The 24,287-nt window shown below is 46.6% G+C and overlaps 1 protein-coding gene across 21 annotated transcripts in view; it reads right to left on the bottom strand.

Moving 5' to 3' along the window:
• The window catches only part of CADPS (calcium dependent secretion activator), a 225,587-nt gene that overhangs the window by 68,369 nt on the left and 132,931 nt on the right, over window positions 1-24,287 (bottom strand). For 10 of the 21 annotated variants that reach the window (XM_075513724.1, XM_075513723.1, XM_075513734.1 and 7 more), the window contains 5 exons: window positions 19,059-19,195; window positions 13,611-13,798; window positions 3,261-3,362; window positions 2,260-2,323; window positions 1,360-1,483 (listed from right to left, as the gene is read on the bottom strand). In XM_075513724.1, the coding sequence (XP_075369839.1) occupies window positions 1,360-1,483; window positions 2,260-2,323; window positions 3,261-3,362; window positions 13,611-13,798; window positions 19,059-19,195 (615 nt within the window). Of the gene's footprint in view, window positions 1-1,359; window positions 1,484-2,259; window positions 2,324-3,260; window positions 3,363-12,405; window positions 12,571-13,610; window positions 13,799-19,058; window positions 19,196-23,809; window positions 23,838-24,287 lie in introns of all 21 variants that reach the window. The other 11 variants (XM_075513732.1, XM_075513730.1, XM_075513745.1 and 8 more) reach the window with 3 other exon arrangements.

The raw sequence follows: 24,287 nt of genomic DNA, 5'->3' as shown, positions 1-24,287 counted from the left end.
TAAGGGAGCCAGCCCTGGGTAGAAGCATCCATCAACAGAAAAGCTGCTTTTGATTCTCAGTCCTTCTCCATCCTCGTCAAGTATATTTAAACATTGCATTTTACAGAATACACCAATTAAAATATCCTGTGAAGTTGCGTACTTCGATAAATTGTCTGATAATACAGTGCTTATGAAACCTTTGTTCCTTCTCTATTTTTGTCACTCATTACCAAGTCAAGAGTTGATAAACATCCTTTTAGTGCCCAATTCTTAAGTGTTTCTCACTGGATGCATAACAATGAATTCATTACCACTGGTACACAATTTGCATCGTTAGACAGAAAAAAAATGGAAAAAGAGAGGACATGTCATGTACAGAACCTGGACAATTTGTCATATAATAACCCAATTTTTCATGTAAACAAGAACTAAGAAAAATCAGAGGCAGTTTGGGGTGGGTTTTTTTCTCCTCTCAATATTGTCCTAGAGGCATACAACGATAATCTCAGCTGTGGGAAAGCTTCACATCACACACGACAGAAACCCAAAGTCTAGAGCAGAACATACCATTCATCTGGAACACACAGGTTTAAGCAATTGGGAACTCGGATAAAGTTGGGTAGGAGTTTCAAGTCGGGAATAGCAGCCAACAACGTACCAACGTAAACTGATTAACATGTAAAGAACGACTGGATCGTAGAGCTTCAGCTAACATGTATCCTCTAGCAAGCTTTAAAATGTCTTTTTGATGGCTACATGTGTCTCTGGTCACTGGTTATTATTCTCCCATAACTTAAAAGGTCAATAATATCAGCTATGCCGGATTTAGAGTGACAAGAAAGAAATCGGATGCAAGTATGGGATCACTGATCAACAACTGCTAGGCAAACTGCAAAGACAATGAAACACTCCCAGAAAAAAGACATTTTAAATTGGCTACAAATGATTAAGCATAGATTAAACAGGTTTTCAGCTTCTTATTTTTCATTTGTTTCCTGAACTCCACTGTCACAAGCAATTAGCTGCACTATACCTTCAGCTGCAAAGATGACATCCCAAGTATTTCTCAATTTGTTTTTTAAAACCACGACATGAGTCTGAATACTATACCACTGGCCAAATGCACTAACGATCGAAAAAAAAAAAGGCGACAGTTCCTTTTAACTGTTTCCTCTCTCTTTTTCAGAAAAAGAAACGTTTTGCATAGCTTCCATTCTTAACTGCTTCCAAAGCCAAGACCACAAAAATGATTCAGAATCACATCAGTTTTATTGACAGGCGAATAAATAGCAAATGAGCTTCTTTTAAATAGCTCCCAGCCACAGTTGCCACCTAGAAATATAACAGCATTTTAATTTCACAAAGAAAGAGCCTTACCTTCAATTTTGGCATACTCTGATAGTCGAGTATAATTGACTAGAGCTGCTTGCTCCAAGCATTTACGGATGACTGTTTTTACCTCCTCTTGAGGGACCGGAGTAACTATGTCTTTCATCAGAACCTTGACACAAGAAAATCTGATTTGTTGTGGCATCGGGCACACAGAACTGCTTTTCTCCAAGCCCAGCACATACATCCATTCCTACACTAGTGCTGCGTGGCTCTCGGGGTATGCGTACAATATGCAGGATTCACTACGAGGTCACCTTGGCCAGCTTGAGATGTGGGACCTAGCCTTGCCTTATTATTCCCCTTCTGTATCTATACCCTATGGCATGCCCTGAAATTTGAGCTTCTGATTTTTTAGGGCATGACATTAAGATCTATCACAACTTCTCCAGTGCCAGGCAATGTTATGCCCTTCCCAGGCTCTGCTGATTGACTTGGGTTTAGGTCTGGGCTTGGCCACACTGCATGCTAGCAGAGGTGGGAAGGATGTCGGCGCAGCAGGAAGGCAGAAATAGGGATGGGGAGGATGATGGTGAGCAGGTTTCCTATGCCCAAAGGTAGAAATTTTCCTATTCCTGCCTTGAAACAGGAATTTCACCAGACAGCAGCCAGGCATCGCTTACAAGGGTCTGCGGTGTAGATGCTTGCCAGCGAGATCCTCCACTAGCAACACAGAGGCAGGCTGCGCTGCCTTCAGTGGCCAGGCTACACACCGGCCTCCGAGCTGAAGCAGGAGAGATAACAACCCCACCTAATACCCCACGGTTTGATATTAACTATGGTTAATTACACGACCTATGCAAACCCAACACTTTCTCAAGCTCTTCTGGATGGAAACATACATGAATACAGGTAATTTTAACTATTCTCTGTTATTCTTATGCTTACCCTTTCCAGGAGCGATAGAGTAGCTTTTAGTGCACCTTCTGGACGGCCAAATGGAAAGCAGTACCTAGAAAAACCACATCACATTAACGTCAGACCAGGTGCATGCGAAGAAGCATTTCCAGCACTATAAAGATGCTTTCCTAAATACGCTCAAGCAATGATCTAGTCCCTCTGCCTGGAGTGAGCAGTCTTTCTACAAGGCAACTGAAAGGGTTTGATGGTGTGGACACTAAGGCAGCAAAACAGAATACGGGGTAGTAATAAGCTGATGATAGTTTTAGCAGCTTATTAAATCTGGGTGTCACCTGGAGAGTTTTTAGATCTCATAGGAGAGAGTTAAATATTATCTTCTCGTAAAAATGGAAAAAAAAAAAGCCCCTCTGGAAAGGACATTTACTTCCAGCTGGAGAGCTGGTGATGCACCAGGCTGTAGGTAAGCAGCTGAACCAGCCACCGTCCCTGGCGAGCGGCAGCTCCAAGGGGCTCCCGCAGGGACTCCGCATGCGAATGCACATCACCCATCTGCGTGCCAACGTGCACCACCCGCCCAGGGCCCGGCTGGTGTGCAGGGGGCAATTCACCCCTGTTTGCGGGGGCAGCATCCATCCTTTCTATGCTGTGACATCCCTGCAGGAAGCCCTGCCTGTCTGAATACTAGGGAGAAGGGAAAATAAACGGGTAATAACTGAGCAGAGGGGAACGGAGAAATAAGAGGACAAGGGATTTTTTTTTTCTGTTGTTAAATTTTGGAAAAAATCCACAGCATTACCATGCCTATGGGAGAAAGATGGTTTGAAATATCCTTTAAAGGTTATATATTTAAAATCTTTCTCCAGTTACAAACATGCTCCAGTGCAAGCTTCACTGCCCTGCGTAGGTCTGTGCCACTTATGCAAAATTCCCGTATGCATTCTAAACCTGCCTTTCGGCTTTGCCGCTTACAGGAGGGAGCTGGGAGGAAATCAGTTCTCTCGCATTCAGCCTGGGCTCTCTGCCTTTACCTAAAATGTGTGATCTGATTCTCCAGAAGCAAACGAAGCCGCTCCTTGATCTCTTCGAAACGCTCTTTCTCGTCTACGGTCACAGTTCCTATCCCGTCAGGCCTGGAGAAGAAATGCCACGAATGACTCGGACTCCACCTCGCCACCCTGGTAACTCACCCCCACAGCACACAGCTGCCCTTTCGGAAAGGGACGTCACCAACTATGAGACCCAGGACAGAGGATATGCAGCGCCGAGACACGGGTGGTCGCGGCAGCACGACTGCCGAGGCATCAAAAATAAATAAAGAAATATCCTCTCTCAGAGTGATAATCTAGATGTGGACACCCCCCCCCCTTTATTTTTCCCGTGATAGAGAAGTTGGAAAAAGCAGAATCCCCTTTTAAATATAGGTATGTGACAGGGAGCGCAATGCCAGCTCTCACTGCAGGATTGGGCCCATTGCTGGCAAAATAGGGACTCGGTTTCTGCAGGAAAATTCAGCTGCTAATTTAACACCATTCACAGTATAAAAGAATATCTACAGCAGGCGTATATACAAACAGAATATAAGATTCTGCACTCCTTCATAACCGCTGAATCACCCCATTATAGTGGTTTCTTGATGTGAACCATCCTCAATATACTCTGCCGAAACGTGCCTAGAGAGCGACATGCATTTTGTATTTGAAAATGCAATGCCTTTTCAGTCGTTCAATTTTAATTTATAAGAACTAACACGTTGATACAATTTACCAAGGATTTTCTCGGACTCTTGTATTTCAGGAGTGCACAGGAGAGCATTGTGAGACACCCAGGTCCTGCTGCCTTGGGGTATTTCTCATCTTTCACAGAGCACAGTGTGCAGGCGAACCCTGCTGAAGCTCTCCCGGGGCTGGATGATGCGGTGGTCCCTGTGCTCTCCCACCCCGTACCTCTGCCGATGCCAACCCATCCGAGAGCCGAAAGCAGCAATCCCCTCCTCCTCCCCCACACCCACACGGCAAAATACGCCGCGCAGCAGAATCCCGGGCGAGAGGAGCGAGCGAGTCTAATCCATCCACCAAAGGAATCGGCCAGGCAGACAATCAACGGCACCGCTTCCCATTGCCAGCGAGCAAAGTCGACGGATTTGTGTACTCCTGGGCAACTCTGCTGGCACAGGCGCTCTTTAGGCAATGTAAGACGTCTTAAAATTGAACAAATGTTCTTACTTAAAGGCCTCCTCCAGTGTTCAGCTTAAGCTGCATAAATCCGCAGTACTAGACTGGTTTGGCTATACAAAAGACTTGGCAAGGGATTACAAAGCTTCTAATGAACCTCCTGTCAGGGGTTAATTGGTTGGCTTTATTTTCCTCTTAAAGAATCAAAGGCCCTAAACTTAAAAAAAAAAAAAAAAAGCTATAAAAAATTAAAAGCTATAAAGTCTGTACAATCACTTCTCCTTGACCCTGCATTTAGTAAGCTCTTAATATCATAAATACGAACTCTGATATTCCAACACAGGTGAATAAACCATTAAAACATTTTGGAAGAGGAACGAGCAACACTTACATGATACTTAGTGCAAAATTTTAAAGCTAAATATACATTAAATAAAACTTGCAACATGGACACAGAAAAAGACTCGAATACCAGGGGATGTATTTAAATTTAAACAGCATTTAATCAGAAATCTTTACTTGATTATTTGCCAAATTCAGTTGTGTATTAAGGAAAAAAAAAAGGAAAAAAGATTTAGGCTGAAACTTGGATAAAATGTCTCAGCTGGGGAACACATTTCATAAACAGTTTTGGAAGTATGGATCTGGTCTCATTAGTACCTAATTAGGACCAGTTATTTTGAAGAAATGAGCAAGCCACAAAAAAACACAAATTAGATATCGAGCAAAAATTAATGTCTGAACATGCTTAATATATTTTTATTCCAAAGTTCCATAAAATATTTAATATTCAGACAGAGATGTTCATGCCTTTTGTGATGCTGTGCACCTCGCAGCGCCTGGTTTGCTCCCAAGCAGAAGAGCAGATAATTCAAGGCAGACCGCAATAAATGCCCTACATTAAGGGGCAGGGTTGAAGCCCTCATTTGACTTTTGGCATTCAATTCTCCCCCTGTACCCATAACAGCTCACAGAGTGTCACCAGGTTAATTGTATCAGCGCTGACAAACGAGGTAGGAAAAGCTGCCTGCCCTGGCTGTGATTTGCTGATGGACTGGAAATGGTCTGAAAGTTATGTTACCCTTTGCTGGGTCAATAACCTCAACCGGCGAGATTTAATGGCAGATCCGACAGCTCGGGTTGGGTTGCAGCCCTTTCACATGAATCGCAGTTGCTCACTGTACGCAAAGGGCTTCGGCTTTGCCAGAACTGGTTATTTAGCAATCACCATGTAACGACTCGTGTTGGACACCCAAAACGGGCTGACGTGACAGCATCAGTCACGTCCCAGGTGGGCAGTGGCGGCTCTGCAAGCATTGCTTTGAAAACACTGACCCACATGAAGGTGAAGGGTGGGCTCTGGAGAGCGAACTTCTGGCCAACACGGCTCTTGCCCAAGTCACAAGGCCCCAAGGGACGCCAACCCAACCACCGAGGCACACGTAGACCACGTAGGCTCAACCTGTGGTCACCCCATGGTCTTCGGCTTTCTCAAGGTCTTTGTGAGCCAGGAGGACATCAAACCCGGCGGCTCCGGCCACCGCTCCCTCCACGCAGGGCCTGCTGCACAGCGCAAACGCACGCCGCTCTCGCGTATCATGCACTGCAAACTTGAGACAATCTACAGGTCAGCTGTAGCCATTTTTGGAGCAGTGCGGATGTCTGGAAGGGCCTGCCAACTGAGAGCCATCACCATGGCAAGGACTCCCTTTCTCACCCAGCTGTAGACTATATTGCATCTGACATGATGAGCATCTCTTGAATCTACCTTTCAAATTTTCGGCAAACCATTTTCTCACTGTCCTTCACAAAGTTGACATTTTCGGCAGCATGATAGGAAAGATGTCATGTCGGCTGCTTTTCAAGTTGTTGTCACAGTGGTTAGCACCAGTTCTGTCATCTTTGCTTTCCTCACAATCCCCCATCTTGAGCCATGTCACAAATAATAATACTTCCAATGTTTTTGTCAAATTTCAAATACTATAACCCAGCTGCACATCTTCAGATTTACTAGTTATGTTAATCTTTGTTGCTCATCTTCCCAGAAGCTGAAGCATTAGGAACTCACTAATTAGTGACAAATGCAGGATATACATAGAACTGGAAAAACACTACCCAAAGCCTTGCACTTAATTTATTAGCTTGATAATTTTGAAACCTAATTAAATATTCAAGTCAAATATACTTTGAAAATGTAATCTTTTTGAGGGAACATATTTATTTTCCCTTTTGCAAGAACACAAAGGGTATATAGCTTAGCATCGCTATAATTTAAGATTCACTTCTGTGCTCTAGACAATTCCAGTACATGGCTGATGGGGCTGAAAAAAATCCCCAGGAGAAGCTCAAGTCGCACCAGCTCGTTCTGATGCTTATCGGCAATTTTGTTTTCAGCAAAGGTTTTGTTTTCAGCTCAACTTTGATATTTGCTATTTGATCTCATGGACAGAAGCACCGACTCCTCCCGCGAGCAGCATTTCTGCAGCAAGGCTAGCTAAAATGCAGCTGGAGGAAATGCATGTTCTCACACGCAATCCGCAACCACATCGTTATTACACGGAGCAGTGATGGGGAATGAGAGGAGAGCAAAAGGGTGAAAAAAAGTTCTGTGTGTACACGGCATATACAGAGGCACGAGGGACAAAATGGGTTTGGGTCTATGAATTCAGGTCAACAAACAACATGAACGTCTCCATCTGTGTGGGGACACAATTTCATCCCATTCTCTGTAGCTCCTGCTCACGGACACTTGAGGTGTATGGCAGAAGTTGTGGGCAGAGAGGGAAGCAGAAGGGCAAAAAAGGCAAGAAAAATAAATAAGGAAAATTTTAATTATAAGTAAACAAGTTTCAGATCACTCCTTCTGCTGCAGATTCGCTATGTTGGCTCTAAACTAGCAAAATCCCACTGTAAATATTTCACAGGAAAAGTTTTAAATGCCACTTTCCTAATCCCCCCTTGTTTTTAAGTTTTAAGCCACGAAAACAACAACATCAACAAAGCAGGTGGTGAAATTTAAAAAAAAAAGGGTTGCAATTTAAACAGCAAAAATGATAGTCCTTGTTTAGCTTAGATGGTTTGTGCAAATTCCGGGGTTAATTATAAATTATAATTAGGACCTGTGATCCTAAGGCCACTGCTTTATTCTACAAGCCCCGCCTCCCCCCATGCCCTTTTCTAATTATACCCAGTGCCCCCAGGGCTAGTTATGCTGCTAAAACAAATATATCAAAATGATTTTTTAACAAAGACTAATATATGAAGCAATAGCATGCATTTGTATGCAATTATAAATATACAGTATAGCTCCAGTGGGTTAATCTCTTTGACATAAGCCTGTATGAAATACCATGGCGGCTTATAAATGAAAAGACGTATCATCTTTTACACCTTTTATGTTTAACTTGTCTACACTTTTTTTACTGGGGAAAATATTGCTTACACGTAGCAAACAGATCTTTGCACGCACTCTGAGCCCTGGCATACAGAGCCAAGGAAAAAAAACAATGTCAAAAACTGATGCAAATAATTTGATTTTTTAAGTAACAACTCAAATATAAAACACGTGCTGCCTTCAGCTCCCTTGCTGGTTGCCAGGTGCAGCACATATGAGCTATACAGTAAACATCGATGATTAGTGCCTTGGACGGCATGTGTCAGGATAGGCTTTCAAAGGATCCCTTGCAGGAAGACTTGCCTGCGCGAAGTCCCACCGCTTGCACGGGGACCGGCTCTGGGGACGCGGGCAGGACCACAGCTGCCTGCCTGCTGCCTCCTGCATCTCCCCCAGCAAATCTGACCTGAAAGAGCCCACCTGTTTAGACCCCTTGAAAAAAGCTTATTCAGCAAACATCGATTTTCCCCGACTCGCCTTCCTCCTGGGAATTCACACCGTGCACCAAACGCCGGTTGAAAGCCCTTTGTTCAGCCCAGCCCTCAGCCCGCTCTCCTGGGCGCTGCCCCAGCCGCCCGCTGGAGATGCTGCAGAGCATGGGAGCCATTTCATCCTCCCAACTCCTGCCTTCATTTTGCTTGGGCTCTCCTCCACGCCGCAGCGCCGAGCCAAGTCACGGCTCATCGCTTCTCATGTGCGATCTACACCCCTGACGTACCGCAGCTGAACCGGATGGTTTCTGAGCACTGCCATCCTACACCCATTGTAATGAATCACGTCAGCCGGCCGCACAGAGCTGGTTATCTGCTGGTGGCTGGCAACCCACCTCCCTTCAGCACAGATGCCGGATCCTACCCGACAGACAGCCATAACGCACGCCGTGTCGCTGCGGACTTATCACGGGGCTGGTCGGGACACGGTGCCGGCACCTATGAAAGGTTACGGCATTACGCCATGCCAGATTTTAACCTGGCTTACTGCAGCCAGGGCGATTAATCTGCATGAGACGTGGAAACGAAACACAAAGTACCACGGGAAGCATATGAAGATACTGTGATAAACTGTTCATATATTTACTACTTCTTTTAAGGGACCAAAAATGTCCTGTTTTGGTTTTTTAACTAGCTGTATGGAAATCTTGCCTTTATGTGAAACAGCCAGATATGTAATCAGAATACAATGGAAAAAATTACAAGTATGTTATGCAGGCTTTCAATTCCTCAAGGTTTATGACAATAATATTATTTCTGCTGGCCTACAGTTGTAAAAAACTAATGGAAGCTAATGCTAATGTTAGCTAACGAAAGAGCTACTTCTTGAAAACAAGTTTGATGCTGTAAAATACAGCTTATAGAGGAAAAGGCAAATCACTGATGTAGCAAATTAATTAACAGAGAGACTGGTAACTGCTTGGGCCTTGGGTAAATAGTCATTGAACACCTCGCAGAAAATGATGCCGTTCAGTCCTTATTAGACTGGAGGGGATTCAGTCTGGCATCCTGATTTTCATAAGCTCAGTGTCTTCTAATACTTAGCATGCACACGATCAATATTTTAGTCTTATTTTTAAAAGTTTGGGACTAGCAAGCATAGAAAGAGTCTTTTTCGATGCCAACTTGAACATTTAAAAAGAAAGTTATTACATGGCTAAATCCAAAAAAGGCGCATGCGAAACCAAGGCCACTCCTGAAAGCCACTCCTTCGAAAGGGGCAGGAATCACCCTTCAAGGTTTAGGCGCTAACTTTGGGCCTGGGAAAGCTGAGCTCAACTTTCTGCTCTGCGACACCTCTCCCATGCACAGAGAGGAAAGCAGCGAGGCTCCCCTAACACACCCCTTCTCTGCGTGTCAAGCGACGCTGGCAGCACTGTCGTAGCCCTCCAACGTGAGGACAGCGACAAACATGGAAACAGAAGGCAGGGAAAGACCTGGGTGATCATGTAAAACCTTTCATAATTTTATCCAAAATCATGACGTCCTCTTAAAACCATTCCTGCTTCTTGCCTTCACTAGTTTTTGGAGGGCTGTTGATAAAGGGAAGCGACAGCCTCAGTGCTACGGCGGTGGTACCAAAAAGCAAACAGACAGCAATAAACACACAGCGTGTGTTGTCGGATGCCTGAATAACGCTATGCCTTTCTTACCTGTCACGTAGGTAAATACATCAGAAACCACATCATCTTTCATAATGGCAGGACTTTACAAAAGGCAGCCAGTGATACCTGGCGGACAAAACCCTGTTATCAACTCACTAGAGACCACAACAGTGAAAAAGCCTCGAGCTCCTCAGCCTTAGCGAAGAGCCAGTCCCTGGGTAACAGCAAACCATGCGGAGGTTCAGCAGTCTTTGCCTCTTGCTGGTCCCTGCCTTTCCGACAGCCGGCACGGCACATATTCAGATGTCTGCAGGAGGTGAAACTTAGGACAAGCAATTTACATTTAACCCCATTTTTACTTGGAAAAGGATGAAATTAACCGAAAAATTAAGGGGACTGTCACGCAAATAGCAGTGATTTACAGCCTTCTTTTGAAGAGATTATGTCAGGCTTTCAGGGGTCTGAATAAGCTACACGAGAACCAAACGCTGACATATAAAGCAACAGGGCTCCAAAATATCCCCCAAATCACGTTCTGACCGTTTCACCTGCTGCGGCCGCAGGGTCAGCTCCAAGCCGGAGGTGCATTTCCACCAGCAGCCGTCCTGCTCCCGTCCCGGCTGCGGTGCGGCGGCCGTGCCACCGAGGCGGGAGCCGGACAGGCGCGGAGGCATCGTCCCCGTGCTGACGCCTGTCATCCTGTCAGCCTTGACCTTCAGGCTGTCCTCAGCATCCACACCGCAGCCTGCCTGCACTTCCCCGCTGACTGCGAGCGACTGTTGTCTCGCTGCCTGACCTTACGCAAACACGATACAAACAGACAGCCCACCTCAGCTCCATCACTGTCTGCTGCTAATACAGGAGATTGATAGCCACATGAAATTATCTCCCTGCGCGACCTTCATTACTGGGTGGCATATTCTGACTGACAGCCAACCTCATTCTGGAGAAAGCTAAACCACCCGTTCGGGTTTTTTTACTGTCTAAAAGTGAAGGAACTTCCTTTTCTGAAGAAAATTGACACTTTCTCAGATTCGACAGAAAAAGAAGCCTTTGTTAAACAGAAAAAATCTCTCATAGCTTGAATCTTTCCCAGACCACCGTGCATAACAATAAAAACATAATGCACGCCGCAAGGCTGCTCGAAGATGCTCCGTCGGACGCTGTGCCAGGTCCCGGGGCAGACGTGCTCCCACCTCCATGAATTTTACACAGAAAGTTTTCAGCTCTGCCATGAGCTATAGGTTTCTCGGGGAGAGCACGGCCAGTCCTAAGGCAACGAGCAACGTATGGTTGCGGCAGGTGGGAGGAAGGGACGTAGCTAAAGTAGTAAAGCTGGGTTCGCTTTACACGTCGCAACTGCCAGTAAGGACCGCATGGGTAAATACTGGCTTTCTGTCGCTCTCTGCCAGCCAGCTCACAAATGCATGATGCATGTGGCCTAAGCAGCTTTCTGAAAAGAAATCGTGACTCTTCTGCTCAGATAGTCAGATTTCTGATAGTAGACACGAAAGATACGGAGTCGTGTTTTCTCTCAGATCCCCTGCGGTCCCTTTTTGTGACCTCCCAACAGCAGAGACCAGAAGCCGCACCCCGAGTCTCCGTACCAAACTCCTCTGGCTCCCGGGCGATACGCAGAGCCTGCCCTGGCGAGAAAGTGCAATGCCCAGCCTTGCCGCTCCCCTAATCCCCAGGCAACAGAGACAGCAGCGACCAAGAAGGAATATGAACCTTCAGCCTTCTGATGTGAAGTCAACCATCAGCTAAAGACAGCTAAGTCATAGCAAAACATCTCGTTCCTTTCTTGGAATATTTTAAGTCAATTACTCGAATAGCCTGTCCGTGGCTGAGCTGCCCATTTGGCAGTGCCCAGCGGTCTCCCGGCGAGGTGCAGCAGCCACACGCAGCCCTGGGCAGCTGTACAGGCACGGGACAGGGGTCTACATGCCGCATGGGTTTTAAAGCAAGACATTTTCCCGAAAACCACAACTCTCCAGCCCCACGGGGAGGGAATGGCGAGGTGTCACCATGGCCAGTACTGTCAGATACCTCTTGCCACCAACCCTGATGAAGAGGAGGCTCCAGCTCTGGCTATGCTGGACCCCGTGACGATGTACACAGGGTAGCCGTGACCTGCATCCGCCTTCCTCTCCATTATGGGGCAAACAGGCTTTGAGCCAGGTCCTGTCCCCAAAACAGCCTCCTGCTGGGATGAGCCCTGCCTATGGAAGAGGGGCGATGGGGGCACCCAGTTTTCTCTGCCCAGTCTCAACCCCTACACGCCCTGACAGCCATCTCCTAAACCCACGCCTAAAAAACTCGATGCTCTGACCCCCTACGGGACTTGGGTGCCCAAATGCCATATCCAGCTCCCAGGAGAGTGTACAACCCGAATGCCGGTGCCGCGGCGGGTATCCCAATGCTGCAGGACCCAAACTGCCCAGTGTGCTCAGTGACCGAGGAGCCCGGTGCCCTCTACAACACACTTCTGTGCACTGCACGCTTTCGCTTACCTTTTCGGCTCTGGATTCGGCTGGGATTTGGAATCTTTCCTTTTTTTGGACTCCTTTTTGGAATCCTTTTTTGTTTCCGCTTCAGCGGCAGAGGCATGAGACACTTTGCCCCCCTCGCCGTCTGCACTTGGCTGTGACCCACCAAGTAATTCTGCCATGTGTTGGCTTTGGGGAGTGATTGAAAGGCGGGGGGCAAGGCCAGCAGCACAAGTGAAAGAAACAAGAAGAAAGCATGAAAAAACTCAAAGTAAAACAAAAGGAAAGTGAACGGAAAGCAAACAACTGAAATCAAATAACAATTGGCAAGGAAGGAACGAACGAGCAAAAGAAAGTCAGAACTAAAAAAGAAACTAAGGAAGCAAAAACTCGGTTTCCATGACAAGATGTATGAAAGTAACTGCAAAAGCAAGCGGCAGCCTTGCAACATGAAACCTGGGCCATGTGTGTCATAATTCGGGATGGTATTTACCAGAGGGTTTATGAAAACACCTAATTATTTTATAACATTCCTTTCTTCAGCAGCATATGCAGGATAGAGAGCGATATCTCAACGTATATAATGCAACTGAACAGAAAAAAGGCAGAAAAAGAAGCTGCAATAGATGCTACAGCTGTCAACAAAATAAATAGAAAAGGAAAAAGCACAGCTCCAGTTCCTCCCACCAAAGATTTGCCACATTCGAGAGAAAGGAACGGGCTACTTCTGAAACTGAAATTGCTTTGCAACACAGCAAGATAAAATTTTCAGTCATGTCTAAGCAATTTCTGAACTGACGTCACACGGACTTTAAATGGGTGCCCGAGGGCTTAAAGCCCTTCTGAACACTGAAGTTTGATACTGCTGCAGCTTGTCAGATCCTCTCACACAGCAATTAAATCAGCACAGTATATCGTTTCCTTCTATTTATTCAACCTGTGACACTCACGTGTACTTCAACTCTATCTTGTCCAGAACCGCATCTAGCAGGTGCCTGGGTAAGAAAGTTAAAAGCCCTCATTTCTGGATCCTCTACGTGCATTTTTATTGCTTACATTAAACAAGCAAGGAAACAAACAAACAAACCGACTATGCCACTAGAAGCGCTGCTGCCAAACATCCACTGCGAAAACAAATTGGGGACTGTGGCGCATTATCCAAGGAAACCTGTATCTGACAAAGTCATCCCTTGCTGGCAGGGAGCTGCTAGCCGAGAAGAATTCCTTACCTGTTGCCATGAACATGTGATGCACAAAAGGCAAAGCTGTAGTGAAGTAAGGTGGGGTCAATCATAGCTCCGTTTTCTGCGCGCTCTAGCAAATCTCTGAGGTAGCAGAGATGTCTGTGACAGCCTCTCACTCCATTACGTGCACAATACTCATCTAGCACAAAGACCTGGCCAGGACTAAACCAGCCCTGTTTAGAAATAGAGAGACTTGATTTTAAATATAAGTTATTAAATACAAAGGCTATCAGATTTGGAGGTGTAGTGGTCAACTGTTCTAATAAAAGAAATACAAACCTAAGGCTACGTTAAGGAAAAAAGAGAGAGGTCACTCTTAAACAGTACAGTCTGTATATCATCACCCAAACACAGCATATACTCAGTGCAACTGTTAATAAAAACATATCATGCTACCATTAAAAGGACATGTCATTCAAAATGCTGAAAAGTTAGGCCAGTTCATGTCAGCGCTTAGCAAAAAAAGAAAAAAAAAGAAAAAAAAGAAAAAAAAAGACTTACACCTTTAAGAGATGACAAAGGTTTGGTTATTTAAACAGCGTGAAACAGTAATCTCATTTCGGGCATGGGATTGTACGTTCGGCCAGGAGCAAGAAGACTGATCTGGGGGAGAGCATGGAGGATTATACTGAATAATGACTTCTCTTGCATCTGGCAGGTAGGAACGTCCTGCAGATGGAGGAAGGCAGCTCCGCAGCATCAGAAAAGGACGTTTCCCATCGTCCTTATTGCGTACCGCTGGCAACACGCTCTGCTATCGCCCACCTCCTCGGCATCGAAGCAAAGGGAAGCTCTGCTCACGAGCAGGGTTTCTTTACACATCCAGAAACCTCAGACTATTCCTGTCTGTCGGTCCTGAGGGCCTGGTGACACACGGCTTGTGGTGCAACGTCCGTGCTCCCGAGGAGGACGCCCTTCCCCGCGAGGGGACGGCTCCGGTGAACGTCCCGGGACAGCCGAAGCGGAGCACGCCTCTGCCTTTGGGGAAGGCGCTAGCGAGAACAAGAATATTCTTGTAGATTGCTTTTCAAAATGCTGCAAAACCGTCAATATTTACATGGAAATTTGGGTGCTAAACAATTGCTAAGACGCAGCTCTGGAATGCATCAAGCTGCAAAATCTTTCATCGTTTAATTGAAAAGTTCCTGCAGCGGGCGGGAGAGTAGTTGAGGCAGAGCACTGCCCCTATAGGCAACTTCTTTGCCACCCCATCTGTTACCCCAAATGCTACATCTTAGAAACAACACTGCTGTGAAAGATTAAAATATATTTTCTACCACTCAGATGACACCAAATCTTTTCTAGATGCCAAAATAGCTGCTTTGAAAAGAGTTGAAGAAATATCAATTAAGAGCTCAAAGACATAGAGAAGGATTTGCTCATCCTTATTGGGCCAACTCCAAAACAGATTGAGAAAAGAATTAAAATAATGAGGGGAAAATGATAGATATAGGGAGTAGCTACAGTGCTGGGATCACTAGAAGTGCACATTTCAAAATGAAGCCACAGAACAATGCAGATGGGACGGCACTCTGGAAGGCTATTTTTTGGGAGGGGTATATTTGCCTTCACCGCTTTTAATGGTATTTTTGTTTGCTTTGTGGTTGGTGGTTTTATGCTTGATTCTGGATTTCTTTATGTTGCCTGTTTGTTACATCCTTGGACCGTCTCTTCACCTTGCCTCTCTTCACACGGGTCTCCGGTGATTGGGCATAGTAAAAACAGAAATGCGGTAACTGTTCTGTGGTAGAAAGACGTGTGCATTTGGTTCCTGGGGTAGAAATGCAGTTGAAATTGTTATATTCATCTAACACAAAGGACTCAGTCCTCTCTATGGGGTGAAATCTCAGCCCTACTGACACCAGCGGGAAGGCTGGCACTAATTTCACTGGAGCCAGGTATCAAGGCCAGACTTTGGGGTGAAAGAAGCAGGAGGCTGGACCCAGTGCACCCCACATTGCTCCCTGCGCCGGGCTCTGAGAAGTGCTGGTCCTCAGGCAGACAGAAGGGATGGGGGCAATCACCCAAGATCGCTGCCATGGCTCACTGAGGGGAAGCCTGAGCAGAAGCTCAGAGGTTCAGTGATGAGCCTCATACCACGATGCCGCATGAGAGCACGGGCAAGCAGGCTATGGGGGGAGAGATCCAGAGCCCAGGAGGACCAGGTGGTCTCCTTTTGCACAGCAGAGGTATGAAGTAAAAATCCTGCTGCTGAACCGGGCTCCAAAGGAGCAGTAAATGCTGCTCCCCACAGCCCCAGACAAAACCTAACGTTTGATGAAAGGCGGTATTCAGACAAATCCCCCACATCTTCAGGCAGATCCTGGCTCTTGGTTAAGATTTGCCTGGCGCAACCAGCTGACAACCAGCCAGTCTGGCAAACGCAGCCGATAGTGGTGACACACCGGGTGTCTCACCCCATCGCAGCCAGGTGTAGCTCAGTTTGGTCTCCCAGCTGGTCTTCAACGGCATGAGGAAACCTAGAGCGGACATCGGAGGAAGGCCGTAGAGCGCAGGGAGCTCAGCCGTCCGTGTTCAACAGGCCGAACTGCATCGAGAAGGGGACACGTGTCCCAGGCACCAGCTGGGAGTGCAACGGGAGCTTTGAAGCTGGGTAAAGCAAGGCTTGGTCAGGGTTGGTGAACCACTGGCAATTTTTCTAATGGTAAACGCAGCTTTTGCGACAAACAGGGTTTTTGAGGGAAAATTTTCACTTTTCAGGAGCTGAATTTTCTCATCTACCATAGGTAAAACAAAAATCTCATTTTGGTAGCCTGCTTCATGGACCTTTTAATCTGACTCCTTCACATCATCTCAGCTTAGCTGGGCACTCTGGAAGACCACCTTTCCCCAGTACATGCTGTGCTGTATTACGTGAATGCCACGAATGCTGACACGTCATGGGAAATACAGCTCCAGCAGGGACCCAGCTGCATGAGCCGGATGCCGGCAGTAGGTTGGGAAGTCTTGGGAAGAGTGGAAGGGCAGTCTCTGAAATAACGCACATGTCCAAGCAGAAAGGAATGAAGACCCACGCCTTGTGTGGGGTCCATACTAAGCTGGAAGAGCTGCATACTCTTCCCAAAAGTCCAGGAAGAGCTGTGAATGCAACTGTGCCACCAGTCTGTGGACGATGGGCAGGAGCCCTCAGCAAGCGATGCAGACAACGCTCTTCCCCTTCCCCAGCACAGTGCTCTGTGCCAGCAAACATCACTTCTGCCATAGCTGAGATTAGTCAGCCAGCCTGTTTGTTTTCATCGGGATGCCTGGCTCAGCCAGCGAGTGGGCTCGCAATAACGTTGTTTAACCTGGTTCCACGGAAAGGAGGCAACGCTGAGCTATCCTCTGTGTCAGGGTAAGCCACTGTGTCTGGGTGAGTCTTCCCTGGCACCTCCACGTCCACGTTTGAAAACAAGAAGAGCTGAGATGAGTCAAAACTCTGCAGGACCTTGCATGGGAATGTCCTGTAGGGAGAATAACAACTGCCCAGCTGCACACAGGGGGTCAGAGCAGGCTTACCACGGGCTCACAGCTCCTCCAGGCAAGCCAGCGCAGTGCTATCCCCAACATCCCAAAGACACAGCAAGAGCAATGGGAGCTCTTTGCAGTTCAACTCAAATTTTGAGGTCAGTCCGGTTTTTTACACCATAATCAGGACAAAACCATAGCAAAGTAAGTAAAGCAGCACGTGAAATCCAAGCATAGGTGAACACAGGCCATTATTCTCTTCTTTATAACACTCTGCAACGGGTGATTTGAAAGAAGATGGTTAATTGGTGATGCTCTGCTCCGAAGAGGCACAAGGTGCTGAGGGGAGCTCCACCGCTCCGGTAGCTTCTAGCAAGGGCCTAAACATCTCGATAACAAGCAGAAGTGTGGCTGGTGGGTTTCTTGAAGAGAAACATTGTTAATTATTTTCAGTGATGGCCTTGCACCTCTCCATGAATTTAATTCAACGGCCACAGCTCTCCCACCAGGCCCGAGACTGCACAGAGACAAACCAGCTGCAAGCCAACCTGTCAGACATGCATGGGTGGGGATGCTCTTCCTCGGGTCAGCCATGCGTGGGGAGCAGAAGCCGCATGCCAAATTCACTGCCTGCCGGAGCAAAGACCTCGATGGAACCGGTGAGAAACCTGCTGCAGGTCTGACAATGCTCCCACCAAGCCTACACGTACCTCTTGGGTACCTGCGGGTAAAGTGCACGCTGCAGCCTTCCCCCACCCCATCCTTACCTCAGGGGATGTCCACCACTGTTCCTCCTAGCCCTGCCTCTCATCAGGAAGGTGACAACTCACTGCTAATCCATTCACCGGACCTTAGCCTTTCTGAGGAGATCAGCCCTTGCGTGCGGTGCAAGGAGCAGAGCAGGGGAGAGGAGCACCATGGCGGAGGGGGACGTGGAGGACGGGATTTGAGACTGACAGCCTTCCTGCCTGCTGCTCAGTTGTGTTCCCAGGGTGCTGCTTTTAACAGCAAGCCACTCAAGAGCCCCACCTCCAGGGACTGCACAGCTGGCTAAAGGTGAAGGCTATCGGCACGGGGTGGTCCTTCTGCTGAGGATGACACCCCAGGGTGGAGGCTGCTGTGCAACACGAGGAGGGCGGCAGGTCAGGATCTGTCCCGTGCCATGTTCAGGACAGGATCGGCATTTCAGGCCCCTCTAGAAAGGCTTCATCCTGTTGTTTTCTCAAAACCTAAGAGGCTCTTCATCCTCCCCACCAAAACCACTAAAAATTAATTGTTCAAGTTGTCTTGTTAAAGGTTATTTGTTATTTAAATCCTCTCAACACCTAAGGGCCCCCAAGCACTGCACCCCAGCCAAAGGCTACGAGCTGTCCCGGGGCGTCTCAGTGCCACTGTCCTATAGACCATGTTACACGGCAGTGAGCTGAGAGCTGCAACCTGCGCTCATGAGAATAATCAGGATGGGCACGCGACTACATGAGCATGGACAGACTGCAGCATCACTGCAGTTATCCACCTAGTCCCATCTGTTACCTGCTTGGGATCCCTGCTCATAAAGGCACCCAAAGCTGGGCCACAGTTATTCCTGGTGGGACTCCATTGACATGGGAGGTGGTACCAGACCATCATCTCTCCCCTGTTCTTTCATCCAGAAGACTCTGGAAGGCAGTGCGGGAGGCTGCAGAACATTGCTCTCTATTTCACATCCCCACACTGGAGTTTGTCTTTGCAGGAAGAAACATTTTAAGCATTGCAAACAGAAATGATAAAGACAGTGCAACTGGAGAAGAACAGCAGTCAGTTCACTGCAGGTAGCCCCTCAAAAGAAAATACCTCTGGGCCAAATTCAAACCTGGTGTAAACAGAAGTCAATCTTCCAGCAACAGGGGGATTAGCCCCCACTCGCACTAGCTTTGACTTTGCTGCTTGATGTTTATATCACTAGAGACCAAAGAATATACTTGCCAGACAAGAATAGGAATCATTAAGTCTGTGGTCCAAAGTGAGGCGCTGAACCATCTCAAAGAGTGAAGCGTGGTCAAAGTTACAGGGATTGGAAGAGATAAATTCATCCATGCCATGCTTTTGAGCTCTATCTGCATCTGTTCATTTATACATATAGAGAAAGACACCATTTAGAGAGATATAAGACATTTTAGTTGACAAATACAACAGAAAAAAATATACAGTATGAAGCATGAAAGCTAAATGTCTCCTGTTCCCTACATTGCCATTAACTTTTCTCTTTGCAGGCTATACAGTACACTTTTCACCTCCCATTGTCAACTTGCATCAGTTATGGACTATCTTATTGCATTTAGGCAAAAGATTTTAGAATTAACATCTTGTCAACTGCTCATTATAGTGCATTTATTCTGTACTTAAAACCAGAACACAAACCCAAGAACTTACTCTGTATCTTACAATACGCTATGAGTTAACAGAATTTTGGCTCACATAAGTAAATTAGCTCCTATTTAGTTAGTTGCAGTTAATTATAATAGATTCTGCCATTCTAATGAAGTTACAGCTGTAGCATTTTCCTCTACATTTACTAGGTTTTCTAGGTATCAAACCAGTTACGCTGCTCTTTATCCAAATGCCAATGTTTGTCTCCCCGCAGCAATTCTTTTCCTAATGGCAACTTTAAATGCTACCTCACCGAAATAAAAAGATGCTCTTTTAAGCATTGCTAAGAAGTTAAATTGATATGTAGTTTGTTGTCACTGAGGCAGTAACCCGATAGCACACCGGAGCTGCCAGTCATCCCGACGGAGGGGCTGAATTTCCCCTGCCTGGATTACGAGCTGCCATTTTTGGGTGAATTAACAGCCTCAACGTATTCACACTTCTCTGCTTCGGGTGACGTTTACGGGCACTAACTCCTAGGGGCTAATTAATTAATCTCAACATGGTTAACTAAAAGTACACCGAATTCAGCAGTTGAAATGAAGCCGCCAAGCCGGCCTGGGTGCGGCCAGCCGGGACCCCGCTGGGAGCAGGCTTTGTTCTACCGGCGGCCGGGGAATTAAAGGACACCTTTCACTCGGTTTTGTCCCTGCTCAGCTTCCTACTATATGGGTTCTTGCCAAATCCTCGACAAAGAGAATAGGATTTAAATCCTTCCCCTGTTTATAGCCTCCTAGGGGAACTGGGTGGCCTTGAAACAATGTGGCTGAAAGGACACAAAAAATGCAGTTTTCCGCAATAGTCGTATATGGTAACTGTATTTGTTTTAAAACAAAATCCCTCTTTACCAGAAGAAACAAAAATCCCTCGTTAAAAAAAAATATTAAAAAAAGAATAAAAGGAGCTTTAAATGATAATGAGATAGTGTTCTTTTATACATGTTTTACTATTTAATATTAAGCTGTGAAGGATGGCATGCCTTCCTAAATACCTCATTCATGTCTGTGCTCTCAGATATTACTGATCATTGGAAGCAATCTTTACATTTTCTGTATAGTCTGTCGTTAGCTGTATACAAACTATATAAATAACGTCACCCACTGGAAAGAAATCAGACAAATTAAAACCTGTAACATTTCAATTAGCTGCTAGCAATACTTAATTCAGCAGTGGCTGGCGATTTTCCTCATTAAAACCCTGCTGAATAAACACTGATTTTTTTTCCCTAGAGCTGGTTAATTTTTGAGGGTCCGCTCCCCGTTTCGCTCCGTGCGCCGGGTCCTGCTGCCTCCCCCCGGCCTCTCTCCCCCGTCCCAAATCCCCCCTCTGCCTCCGCCAGCGGCTCCGTGCATTCCGCACGGGGACAGAAGAAGCCGCCGCCGGTGCCAAGCGACGTGGCAGTGCGAGGGCTGGCTCGGGGGACAGGGACAACCTCCCCGACGAGCGCATCACCTCCACGGCACCTCTCCAGCATCCTTGGGCGTGGGATGCGAAGCCCACCCAGCCCTGGGGCTCACGGCATGGGCCGGCTCCCGTCTGTTTTGACAGCTTTCTGCCCCATCGTCTCTGTCCCTCTGGGCCAAGATCGATTTGATTGAGTTCACTCCCAAAGAGTTTGTCTACGCTGTTTTCGATTCCGTCCCTAGTGCCCGCAAAATGTTTTAACAGATATTATCAGATTATTTTTAATGGCTTGCTGCTCTGCCCAGCTCCACTGAGTTGACTGCAAGCTGACAAATTGGCTGGAGGCCTTCATTTGCCAGCTTCACTCAGAGATTTTATTACTTTTCAATTAGGAGCCCTGATACACTGTCAATCCTCCTGCTCAGCCAACAAGGCTCTGAGAGCTGAGTAAATCAGCTGGAAATTTGAAGAGTCCTCTAGCCCTTTAGCTGGTGAACTTTTCTGAACAGATGTGCTAGAAAGCGTGTTTGAAATGACTATTTTTTACTCCAAACTAATAAGCTTTTTCCCACTTTATGTTCTCTGAACAAGGTGGACACAGAGCAGACTGGTTGGTGTGAACCAGCCGAAGCTCTGCTGGTTATGATGGAGCTGAGGGTCTGTCCTGGGCTTTTTAAGATCTCCCTGCCCAAGGCAAGGGCACAGACAGTTCCCTGCCAAGCGCTGAGAACTGACACGGCGCTTAAATGGCCTTCACGGCTGTCCATAACCAGGGGCAATTTTACTTTCATTAATCACTGCGAAGCAACACCTTACCGAGCATCCCGTTGGGTGCCTGCTCGAAAGCCCATTTATCCCAAGTCTCACCATCTCAGAACAACCACCCGAAGGGGGAGGCATCAGACACAGCACTGCCTGAGCTCGAGTGACCAAAAAAGTACGAGCCGCACGACTTCTGCTCGGTCGGTGGTTTAAAATAGGTTTTTCTGCCATGGGAAGGAAGACGAGCAGCTGCAGCTCTCCGTGCAGCCGCCCAGCGCTGCAGTTCTGGCGTGATCCGGTCATTTTGCATCGGCAGAGCTGCGGGGCTGGGTGGGTGCACATCGCCCACCCCGGGGATAAAGCTGGCGTGGTTTGAACTGGAGATGTCTTTGGAGAATGCTAATGCACATATGTATTTCTCTTAAATGGAATATTTGCTCTGGGCCAGGTGCTTAAAATTCTCGAGAATAACTAGAAGCAGGATAAAAAGGACAATCCTACACTAAACTCACCTTCCCTTAATCAATTGTTAGAAAATAAACATGCCGTGCAACTTGCGATTTATTTTTGCATTTTGATTTTTCCAATGTACTCGCTTTTAAAAGTGAAATTTAGGAGTCAAAGTATACCAAAAGCACTAAACTTCCTAGGCAATACAAAAAGAATAGGACAGATCTAACTATATTGGTCCTCCGCTCCAGACAGCTGATCTGTGTGATTTAAAATAATGCCGACATCTGCATATGAAGTAAGTTTTATACATTATCCATCCTCTTTCAAAATGGCTTGCACAGTTTTGATGAGATTTTAAACAAAGTACAAAATGAGAATGGCTAATATTCACACCCAAACTGTACAGCTAATTTGCAAGTACTTTAAATTAACTGTTTCAGTCAAATACGGTTGCTTTTTTGACCCTGCTCTGTTATTCTAGCTAAAAAGAAAGGAGAAACCAAAGAAAGAAAGTTATATGATGCTCCAGTAATTTACAATCCCTTCCCAAGGTGCCGTGCCAAGCTCGCTGGCGCTTCTTTGTTCGGGGCCCCAGCCAAAATGCTGCTGCAGGCCCACAAAAGTTATCTTACATATTTAGACAAGCTGCACACAACTGCAGCTGAAAGGTGTTCGATGGTGGTCTCGGAAGGGAGGCTGCCAGCGGAGGTAAATTGGCAGCACAGACTCCACGAACCTTTCTTCTGGAAAACTGCAGACTCTGGCCTTTTATATTACACTTGGTCACCTACATTACGGTCTTTTTTTAATGCTGCCGGGTTTATTTTGTTCATTTTTATCCAGTTTGCGTTTTATACTGACTCCATTAACTAGCCCCCTGTCACACACACACTCCCTACAAGTGTTTGAAATCAGAAGCCTAAAAATCTGCCGGTGTCGGGAACACAAAGATTTCAACAACAACAACAACAACAACAACAACAACAACAATGAAAACCAAGGGACTGTCCCACCATTTGGTCCTCTGAGGGCTCTGTTTCTCTTTATCTAACTGTTATTTAAAAAGGAAGAGACAAAACAGTCAAATCTCTCATTCTTTTTTTAAAATGGATTTCCCTGCCCTCTGCATTTCTTTTGCTCCAGCAATAATTTTGGCAGATTTTGCTCTGAGAGCAGTGAAGTTAATAGTGGGGGACAAGCTCCATAAAAGAATTCTTGTTATAAAAGGCTTTAGGTAGCCATTTTATTGTAAGAATTTCTTACTCCAGATTATTTCTTTTCGTTAATGAGTGACTTTGTTTTAGTACCAAAGGCAACTGAACATCCAGTAAATTTTACGACACGTTTGCTTATTAAAAAAAAAACAAAACCAACAAACAAAAAAACCCGAACAACTGTAAATTAAAAGGTGACTTTGTATCTTACTCATCTGGAAAATGTGTGCTTGTCATATCTGCTTGACGTTACAAGAATGAAGATGTGGTTTGGACAGTAACAAACAATGACACTAGTCAACCTCATCAGGAGACATGAAATAAAGGAATGACAATGATTGATGGCAGCTATTCATTTACAGATATTTCTAGAAAACTCTTCGCTGGCCTGGCCGGGCAAAGCGGGAGAAGTTTGCCAGCCTGCGCGGTGCTCGCCGGCAATGCACCGCGGCGGGCGGGCGACGGCGTGCCCACCGCGACCTGCCGCACGCTCGGCCGCGTGCTCCGAGGGGCAGCGGGGTCCCCTCCTGCTCTCGCCGGGTAAGCGGAGCTAACGGACACGCTTGGGCTGCGACTCGTTAAAGAAATACCCAGGGGAAGCGCCTAGAAACCTCATTTTGTTCAACCGTGTGGAGCGAGAGGCTTTACTAGCAAACACCGGTGTTCTGGAGGGGGAAAAAAATCCCCGTACTGGGACTTAAAATGCCAGGCTGTTGATTGTGAGCGAGCTGCTGGCAGTGCCGGCTGGTGACTTACCAAGTCCCCTCCTCGCCGTGCACTACGGCATTGCCACGACTCAAAAGTGGTGTGTGTGTGCGTGTGTGCGTGTGCGCGCGTGTGCGTGTGTGTGTGCGTGTGTGTGTCCGGGGCCCTGCAAACCTCCTCCCCGCTCTGAGCTGCGGCCGCCGCAGCAGGCTGGACTCGCCTCTCAGCTGGATAGCTAAGAGCTCTT

The sequence above is a fragment of the Mycteria americana genome, chromosome 11 (assembly GCF_035582795.1).
Source record: "Mycteria americana isolate JAX WOST 10 ecotype Jacksonville Zoo and Gardens chromosome 11, USCA_MyAme_1.0, whole genome shotgun sequence".
Taxonomy (NCBI): domain Eukaryota; kingdom Metazoa; phylum Chordata; class Aves; order Ciconiiformes; family Ciconiidae; genus Mycteria; species Mycteria americana.
Note: the sequence above shows the minus strand (reverse complement) of the source record. Positions and strands in the feature narration are given on the sequence as shown.